This window comes from Xenopus laevis, chromosome 9_10L (assembly GCF_017654675.1).
Source record: "Xenopus laevis strain J_2021 chromosome 9_10L, Xenopus_laevis_v10.1, whole genome shotgun sequence".
Lineage (NCBI taxonomy): Eukaryota > Metazoa > Chordata > Amphibia > Anura > Pipidae > Xenopus > Xenopus laevis.
This window is the reverse complement of record NC_054387.1, coordinates 117,478,642-117,488,657: the sequence shown is the minus strand read 5'-3', so window position 1 is coordinate 117,488,657 and position 10,016 is coordinate 117,478,642. Positions and strand designations below refer to the sequence as shown.

The 10,016-nt window shown below is 44.1% G+C and overlaps 1 protein-coding gene across 4 annotated transcripts in view; it reads left to right on the top strand.

Annotated features, from left to right (window-relative positions):
• Window positions 1-3,054: 3,054 nt before the first annotated feature.
• Window positions 3,055-10,016, top strand: part of arhgap17.L (Rho GTPase activating protein 17 L homeolog) — an 86,000-nt gene continuing 79,038 nt past the window's right edge. For 3 of the 4 annotated variants that reach the window (XM_018236558.2, XM_018236561.2, XM_018236559.2), the window contains exon 1: window positions 3,056-3,313. In XM_018236558.2, the coding sequence (XP_018092047.1) occupies window positions 3,261-3,313 (53 nt within the window). In that variant the 5' untranslated portion in view covers window positions 3,056-3,260. Of the gene's footprint in view, window positions 3,314-10,016 lie in introns of all 4 variants that reach the window. The other variant, XR_001933206.2, reaches the window with a different exon arrangement.

Here is a 10,016-nt window from a genome sequence, read left to right as displayed (position 1 = left end):
AGGAATGGCATGTGGCTCGTCTCTTTTATATTAGCTTCCACCAATAAGATCTCATGACTTCTCCAGTAGTGTAACTAGACTTTGGACCTTAGCCCCAGCAACAAAAATGTTTTAATAGCCCCCCAAAACTACATAAAGGGAAACTGTACATCGGACAAATGGGGGTCACTGACCCCATCTAAAAACAAATGCTCTGTAAGCAGGGGCGCTTCGCTAATGAGGCGAGTTGAGGCTCTCGCCTCAGGCGGCAGCGGCCCACTAGGTACCAGGGGTGACAAAAATGCTGCTCCTGGTACTTTAAGAGCCGAATTACTGGTTTTCAAACCGGACATTTGGCTCTTCTAGCGCAAAGAGCGCTTTGCCACCCTTGTGGACCCCCCTGGACCCCCTTAGGTGCAAAAATGTAAGCGCATGGGGGAGGGGGGGTGGAAGCAACTGTTCCCTCAGGCGGCGGATGGGCCACGATCGCCCCTGTCTGTAAGGCTACACATTTATTGTTATTTCTACTTTTTATTAATCGTCTTTCTATTCAGGCCTCTCCTATCCATATTCCAGTCTCTTATTTAAATCAATGCATGGTTGATAGGGTAACTTGGACCCTAGCAACCAGATGGCTGAAATAGCAAACTGGAACATCTGCTAAATAAAAAGCTAAATAACTCAAAAACCACAAATAATAAAAAATTAAATCCAATTGCAAATTGTCTCAGATTATCCCTCTCTACTACATACTAAAAGTTAATTCAAAGGCAAACAGCCCATTTAAGTAAAAGCATAACACATTTCTGCCATGTGGCACTATGTATGTAAGGTCATGGTTGTCTCACCCCTAGCCCACCCACTTGCGGCCCCAATCCCGGCTCCAGCTGACCCACTATCTCTAAGACCATTATTTATGTTTGATCTGTCTGTTGCAGAATTGTGAAAGCAAATCTCTGGTTGCTACGGTTTAAGATGGCCATAGACGCAAAGATCCGATAGTACAAATTGAGGATTCGTACGGTTTTCGGACCGTGTGGGGAGAGTCCAGACATTGATCATCCAGGGGAGATTGTTTGTTTGGTCGATCGGACAGGTTAAAAGATTTCTGTCCGCTGCCGATAATATCTCTGCATGTATTGCCGATCGTGCGATTTTCAGTGGGAGACTGTCACCAGCTTTTGTCGGACATTACTTTCGTGCAATTGCTGTCAGGGGCAGAACATCAGCTGATCTGTTCTTTTACTACTTTTTTTGATCTGAATGGTTAGTGGCATGTTGGGAGATGGGGAAGTCCTCTAACGATCGGATCTTTGCATCTATGGCCAGCTTTATTGTACTAAGGCATTGGTAGATTTGTCCACGAGCCCCACTGTGTGTTATAGTCATGTGAGGAGCAAAGGAGTCCGGGGACAGACAGATTCAAAAAATATCCTGGCATTTTAAGTACACAGAGCCCCAATAAATAGTGACTGTCTAACTATGGTGTTTTACAGCAGCCTAGGCCTGATTTGGAGGTTTCCAGATTTGCTCAGAATTTTACAGGCCGGACTGGCCTCACAGTCTGAGAAACACTTATCTATGGGCAGTGGTATATGAGGCTATCGCCAGTGTCATGCTGCACACCTGATCTCCAACTAAGTAGGTGGGCGGTAAAACACTTCCAATTGCTACTCCATTGACCTGAATGGCAATTGCTGGGAGCAACAGTCCAGGCACAAATGCTGGGATTGCCCCAACTGACACTGCTAGGGTTGCCACCTGTTATTAATGTTATTAATAGGGGAAAAAAGATAAATATATAGGAAGTAGCGATGCACCCATTCCAGGATTTGGCTTTCTTCAGCAGGATTTGGCCGAATCCTTCTGCCTGGCTGAACCAAATCAGAATCATAATTGGCATATGCAAATAAGGGGCAGGAAGGGAAATCGCATGACTTTTTGTGACAAAACAAGGCAGTAAAAATTGTTTTCCTTTTCCCACCCCTTATTTGCATATGCAAATAGGATTTGGTTTGGCATTCAGCCGAACCTTTCGCAAATGATTCGGCCGAATCCTTCCCTAACAGGAAGGCCGATATTTTCTTCCAGGTGGCAACCCTAGACACTGCCGTTATTCCCACTAGAGGGTAAATAAACAACTACAGTAGAACCCCCATTTAGCATCCCCTGATTTAAATTTTTCTTTCATTTTACATTGTTGTTTTGTGTTCCCACCTATATACATTTTCCTGGAATTTACACTATATTTTTTTGGTCCCCTGAAAAACGTTAAATGGGGGTTCTACTGTATATAAAAAGCACTGTTCAATGGAAAAACGGGGGGGCGCTTCAGCTCTCCTTCATTCCCCCTAGCCAGGTGCTCATTGAGACAATACAACTAGGGTTGCCACCTTTTCTGGAAAAAAATACCGGCCTTCTTATATATTTATCTTTTGTCCCTATTAATAACATTGGGATCAACCATAATATTTACCGGCCAGATCTGTAAACTACCGGCCAGGTGGCAACCCTAAATACAACAAACTCCACAAATGGACGGCACTTCTGGACAAGGATTTATTAGCAGGTCGCTGTACAATGCCTAACGCGTTTCGGGAGTGTACCCCTTTATCATAGCCTATGTCCGAAACGCGTTAGGCGTTGTACCTGCTTATAAACCCTTGTCCAGAAGTGCCGTCCATTTGTGGAGTTTGTTATATAATAAGCAAAACAGAAAAGAAATCCTGTCACAAAGCTTACAATCTACTAAAAAACAGTAAGAAATGTTTTATTTTTCTTTGAGTGTGAAGGGTCTGAGGCAGGGACACCATTTTGTTTGCTTTATGTATAGGGTATTTTATTTCCTGTATAAACACAGACTGTACCACAGGGGGTAGGGGGGGGACGTTTTAGTCCAACAACATCTGGAGGGTCACACAGCAGGGCTTCTGTCTGTACCTGTGACAGCTCGCCCCTCCGCCCTAGGCTGTGTCTGACTGTCCTGTGGCCCAGGCTTTGCCCGCTGAGGTGCATGCTGGGAGTAGTAGTTTAGCCGCAGCTGGAGGGCCACAGGTTGGGAAGTTGAGAGCAGTAGGTAGGGAAGGAGAAAGAGGGAGGAGTGCGGGGAGGGAGGAGGCAGTTACAGGACTGGGAGGTGCCGCCTTCTCCCACTCACCGGGCTCGGGACGTAGAACCTAAAGTGTTGGGGGCTCCCTGAGTTCGAGCCTATGGATTAGCCGGAGGGGGAGGCGCCGGTTCCGAGTCGGTTGTCTGGCAGTGCGGGCACAGCACGAGGCGCCATGAAGAAGCAGTTTAATCGCATGAAGGTTCTGGCGAACCAGACAGTAGGGAGGTGAGTGTGCGGCTCCAGCGGCGGAACTTACTGGCTGCTGTGTCTGCGGCTGGGCCGGTGGGGGGCTGGGGAACTTTACAGTTCCTGACTCTGGGGCAAGTTCGGGGCTTGAGACTCAGACTTTGGAAGCAGTTGGGCGGGAGCCTGACTCTGGGGGAGTTGCTCGCTCCTGGCTGCCAAGTCTGGGACATGAGTAAATAAATCCTGGCCTGGGCCCCCGACTCTGGGGTCTCAACTCGGGAATATGTTGGGAATGTAGGGACATGTTTCTTGGGGCTCCTGAGGGCACAGTCTCGTTAGTATAGTGGGCTAGTCACTGTGTCCATGACTGGGGGGCCGATTATATATATAGAGAGAGTACAGTAGCAACTATATGGCAGTGATACACCGTAGTACTATATATAGTGGATAAAGTACCCCCTCTTGTGAAATATAAGGATATTATAAGTTACCGAGGAGTTGCATGAGCATGTTTTTATACAGACCATGGAACTCCGAGGTGACTTCTAATATCATGCAACTGGGGGTACTTTTTTTTTATATTTTATTTATTATAATACACAAGTTTCAGTGAGTCATGTGACAGAAGTGACATCAGAACTCACCGTTTATAAAGGATGACGTCAGAACTCACCGACCGTTTATAAGGATTTAATTTACAGGATATTCATGGCTTTTGTGTGTTACATGTTATTACTTGCATTCTATTAGACTTCACTGCTTGGGGGTAACCCTGAGGGCCCAGTGTGAGTACAGTGGATATCATTGGAGGGGTGGGGGTGGGGTCAGTGCAAAGTATTCTAAACTTAAAATTCCCTGGGGGCAGGTGCGGACTAAGAATTAAAATAGGCCCTGGTATTGCAGGTAAACAGAGGCCCAAAACAGTCCCTACCAGCCCACTAAATAGTAACTTTCTATGGCACCTTATAGCAGCCCCTCTGGCATTTGCCAGAACCCACAGATTGCCAGTCCGGGCCTGCCTGGGGGGCTGTGCATTTGTCGGTGATTAGGAATGTAGTGCTGGTTTAGTCACTGTGACCAGGTCCAGACTGAGAATTAAAATAGGCCCCGCCATTTCAGGTACACAGAGGCCCAAACAGCCCCCATCAGCCCACTAAATACTGACTTTCTATGGCACCGTATAGCAACTCCACTGACATTTGCCTGAACCCACAGATTGCCAGTCCGGGCCTGTGACTGTGACTTTGCTGAGAATGAATTATAGTTGGAGGTTGCACCAAGCATTGGCGTTAAAGGAGACATTTTGTGTAAAAAAAAAATAAGAATGTACCAGTGCGTTGTACTCATTTAGATATAGAAGAATTGTGCTTTAAAAATTAGTATTTCAGGCTGATTTATTGAATATTTCTGCAAAACCCTAATAATCCCTCCCTTCTCTTCCACTTCTTGCTCCCTGAATTCCCAGGCTGTGCAGGGGAGCCGGCAGCACTCGGCTCACTGCACTGTAGGACAGGAACCAATCAGCAGCTAGCAGGACCTGATAGGGAACTGAAGTCTGTCTATGCTTGTGTGACTGCAGGTCTCTGATTGGCTGTCCCCCTCCTACTGTGCTTCTGGCAGGGACCTTAGGACACACCCACCCCTCATTTGAAACACAGACAGGGACCAGAGAACATCTATAAGGGGGCAATTTTTTTTAAAGATAATATTAATTTTTAACACTATGTAAAAGCAACACCATATATTACTCATAATTGCCTACAAAATGAGGATTTTTTCATGTTTCCTATATGTCTCCTTTAAACTGGTTATATAGTTCCATACAAGGCTCGGAGGGTCACTTATGTCAAGGGTATTCCAACTCAGGCTTTGTGCTTTGATTCAGGACAGAATACAGAATCTCTGGTGGATTTCAGGCACAGAACTCCAAGTGACATCTGTATTTCAATCGGAGGGCTTGATCAGGGCGTGTATTATGCAGCTTCTGTCCATATTACTCAGTCAAGCCCCATCTTATGTTTGCTTGTCCCCCCCATGCTCTACAATGTATTCACATTTACCCACACGGCATCATCTTTACTGTGGGAAACCCTCAGCCTTTTGTCAGTCTTCATTTCTATGATATTGCCCCCTCTTTCCGCTGTGTGTATTGGCTGCAGTTATCTACTCATCCTGTTCTCGGATCATTTACACTTCTTTGGCTTCTCTTTGTATTGATGCTCTGAGGGCACATTATAAAGATCAGAGGGTCATATACCTGTCAGCTGGCTTCCAGGCTGTTCCTGCCTAACGCAACCATCATCATCCCTTAACATTTGGGGAATGCTGCTGTCCAGCTGTTAGCCTTTAGTGGATTGACCACAGTCCCCTGGCATTCAGTGGTGGAGAGCAAGATTGGCCTCCAGCCCTTGGAACAGCTTAGCCAACCTCTGTGACCATTTGTAAATACAGAGAAACCCTGAGACTCCTTAATGTTTCTGCCAGAATTCCAAATAGTAGCTGTATCCATAGAACTCTCTGCATATTCCAAATATTTGGTCTGGCCTTTCTGCAGTGTTTTGAATTGTGTTGGACATTTATTTAATATGTTTAGCCTGAGGTAGCTGCTGTTTTCATACCAAACAACAGAAAAACAGCCAGTTTCATAGCATTTTGTGGTGCACTCTTAAAGAGCCAGGATCTGCTATGTACTGTCACTCTTTCAGGCAGAAATAGCAGAGCTTGCAAAGTAATTCACCCTCAAATATTAAGCATAGTGGGCTGTCTATGGTTTGGTTGTATACTATTGTCAGTTATATGAATTGGCTAAAATCATATGGGTTGATACTGGATTGATGCTGGAACCCTGTTCAGGGTATGCGGTTGGATTGACTATTTCCAGTATTAAAGTGGCCATACACAATAACATCCACTCATTTGGCAAAGTTGCCAAACAAGAGGAACTTGACCACCAAAGACAGGGCTATGTCAGGTTAATCCGATAGTTCTGCCCTAGGGCCAATGATTAGATTGGAACAAAGAAAATGGTCTCCAATGGGAGCTAACCGAACACATATGAAATACACAGACTGCATGGCTAATTAGCAATTCATTTAGATGCATGCTGCAGACTTATTATGCATTATGCATTTATGTGCAGCCATGCATCTAAATTAATTGCTAATTAGCCATGCAGGCTGTGTATTCCATATGTGTTCAGTTTAAAAGGGGTGAGGTGGCAACACTATAACTAGCCAATGCAGTCCTCGAATCACCAAGAAACAAATTAAACCTGCCCATTTGATTTTTGGCCTATCAATCAGGGAGACCCATCGGGACGCCCCATACATGGGCAACTTTAATCTGCCCATCTATGACCACCCTAAAGGTGGCCATAGACTCCAAGATCTGCTCGTTTGGCGACATCGCCAAACGAGCGGATCTTTCCCCGATATGCCAATAAACTGCATGGCTATATCGGGGGTAATTCGAACGTTCGGCCGTATGGCCGAACGATCGAATTACGATGCGCCAAGCGGCTCCAACGGGTCGGTCGGGTAAAAATCCAACCTTCCCGATCGATATCGTGGCCAGATATCGATCGGAAGACCCGTCGAAAGCCCCAATACACGGGCAGATAAGCTGTCAAATCGGTCCAAACGACCGATATCGGCAGCTTTATCTGCCCGTGTATGGCCACCATTAGACTGTGTCTCCTAGAGCCCACCAAAGATGGTGCAAGATTGTGTACATTTTATTTAGAGGCCCATGTTGGAAATAAGAGTGGGCTTATGGGGATTGTCCTAAAGGGGAACTATTGCGAAAATGGAAAATGTACTGTAAACTCCCTTATTCTGAAGTAAGAAACTTTCTAAATACAATTAAATATAAAAATTGGGTGTCAGATGAATGATCCAATATATCTTATAGGGGGGCTCCCTTTCCTAGCAGATGTATTAGAGCTCATACAGATAACTGCCTTTTGCACAAATCGTGCATGTAGACATGATGTCTGGTGATTTTAATAGAATGAGCTTTAATACATATTCTAGGCAAAAGGAGCCCCCCTATAAGATATATTGGATCATTCATCTGACAACCAACTCCTGAATGAAGACAGATTGAGGAGAAACAGATGCTGAGAGAGGAATAGTGAAAATAAAGTTGATTAATTCGGAAACGGTACATACTTTTTAATAGGTTGTATATAGAAAGTTTCTTATATCAGTATGCTGAAGCTAATATTACATTTTAATTTTCGTGATAGTTCCCCTTAAGCTTGGGCCAGCTATGGCCAGGCCACCCCTGGCCCTTACGCATGGGTGTTTGGCATGTTGGGTGCTTTGTCTGCAGATGCTGTTGAATGAAATGCACCCTATCGGATGGAACCAGTGACAGGTGAACATTGGTGCCAAATCTTCTGGTGGTGAGGGGTGTCTTTCACAGGCAAAGAGGGGTATATATCAAATAGGGATGCACCAAATCCACTATTTTGGATTCAGCCGAACCCCCGAATCCTTAGCGGAACTTTTGGCCGAATACCAATCCGAATCCTAATTAGCATGTGCAAATTAGGGGTGGTTAGGGAAAACATTTTTTTAATTAGGATTCAGATTCGGTTCGGCCGGGCAGAAGGATGCGGCCGAATCCGAATCCTGCTGAGAAAGCCAGAATCCCGAACCGAATGGTGGATTCAGTGCATCCCTAATATCAAACACTGTTGTTCTCAACTGGAGGACAGAAGCAGTCAAAATGCCCCATGTGCTATTACCCTAAAGTGGAATTTCATATAAGAATCAAACTTTCTACAGTTCTGTCAACCAATCAGCAGGAAGCATTTACTGATCACCTTTTTCACAAGCAAACCTCTGGTTGGTTACTATGGGTCATCCATGCCTAGAGACCTATAGGGGAAATCAATCAACTCTAACCTATGTAATAAAAGGCATAACGTTCATAATAACTTTTATCACATGGGGGGGCAAGCGTTGACTGATTTCAGCCTCCCTTATAGGTCTCTAGGCTTGGACTGGGATTCAATATAGGCCATAGGCTCCTCAAAGGCCCATGTAATAGGCCCAATATACGTGCATTTCTTCTGTAACAATCCAAGTGGATTTATCTGAATAATTCCGACCATCAATCCCATGTATGTGTATATATAACTTTATTTGTATAGCACTGTACATTATATAAGTATACACGGGGAAGACAAATCACACAATAAATAATTATAGACAGTATTCATAGTCCTGGAACAGGGTGAACAGATATTTATTGGCATATTTAATCGCTAGATGCTGCTTAACACTGTTGTAGTGTTGGCTTACTTTCCACAGAATCCACGTGGGTTTCTTTATTACATATTACCTTGACCGAAATTGTTTAGGAATAGCCGAACATCATAAGTCCTGCGGCTTGCTAACAGCAGCTGCCCCTGACCACATTCCATTCTGGCAGCTGGAGAGTTAACTAGGCTTTCTATTGCACTTAAAGCTCATAAAAAAGGGCGTAAATATACATCTTCTCACGCCTCTCCCTATTAACCCCAGAATCACATTCTTTATGAAGTGTTATTCCAGGACTGTCACCAATTGTCGTTCTCTGGTATAGATCCCTGCAAGTTGAACTTCTTTGAGTGGTTTCTTATATGAGTCACATGACAGTAGGAAGGAACAGTAACAGCAAAAAATGACATTGCTTTAAAGTAATAGAAATATAATGCAGTGTTGCCCTGCACTGGTAAAACTGATCTGTTTGCTTCAAAAACACTACTATTGTTCATATAAACAAGCTGCTGTGGAGCAATGGTAGAAAACCAGTGGACCCTAGCAGCCAGATTGCTGAAATTGAAAACTGGAGAGCTGCTAAATAAAAAGCTAAATAACTCAAAAATCACAAATTATAAAAAATGAAAACCGATTGTCTCAGAATATCACTACTAAAAGTTTTAAAGGTGAACAACCCCTTTAAAGAAGACATTTTGTGTAAAAAATAAGAACGTACTAGTGCGTTATACTCATTTAGATATAGAAGAATTGTGCTCAAAAAAGTAGTGTCTCAGGCTGATTTATTGAATATTTCTGCAAAAACCCTAATAATCCCTTCCTTCTCTTCCACTTCCTGCTCCCTGAATTCCCAGGCTGTGCAGGGGAGCCGGCGGCTCTCAACTCACTGCACTGTAGGACAGGAACCAATCAGCAGCTAGCAGGACCTGATAGGAAACTGAAGCCTGTCTGTGCGTGTGTGTGACTGCAGGTCTGTGATTGGCTGTCCCCTCCTACTGTTCTTCTTGCAGGGACCATTAGGACACGCCCACCCCTCATGTGAAACACAGACAGGGACCAGAGAACATCTACAGGGAGCTCTAATAAAGGGACTATTTTTAAAAATAATATAAATTTTTAGCACCATGTAAAAGCAACACCATATATTACTTATAATTGCCTACAAAATTAGGGGTTTTTCATTTATCCTATATGTCTCCTTTAAGGCTTGTGTCACACAGGGCTGTTGGCTTGCAGATATATACAGGGCAAGAATTAGCCCCTCTGCTGGCATCAACCTTCTCCTGATATTGCTCTTGGAGCCATTTCATCATCATCATTATACACAGGCAGCATCCAATGTCAGCCCCTGCATGGCCACTTTCATACAGGAATCTGCCATTTACAGTTAAAAAACAAACAAACAGTTAAATGGTCATGCACTTCCCCATTCAGTCAAAAATATACTTAGAACTAAATTTTTACAAAAATATACC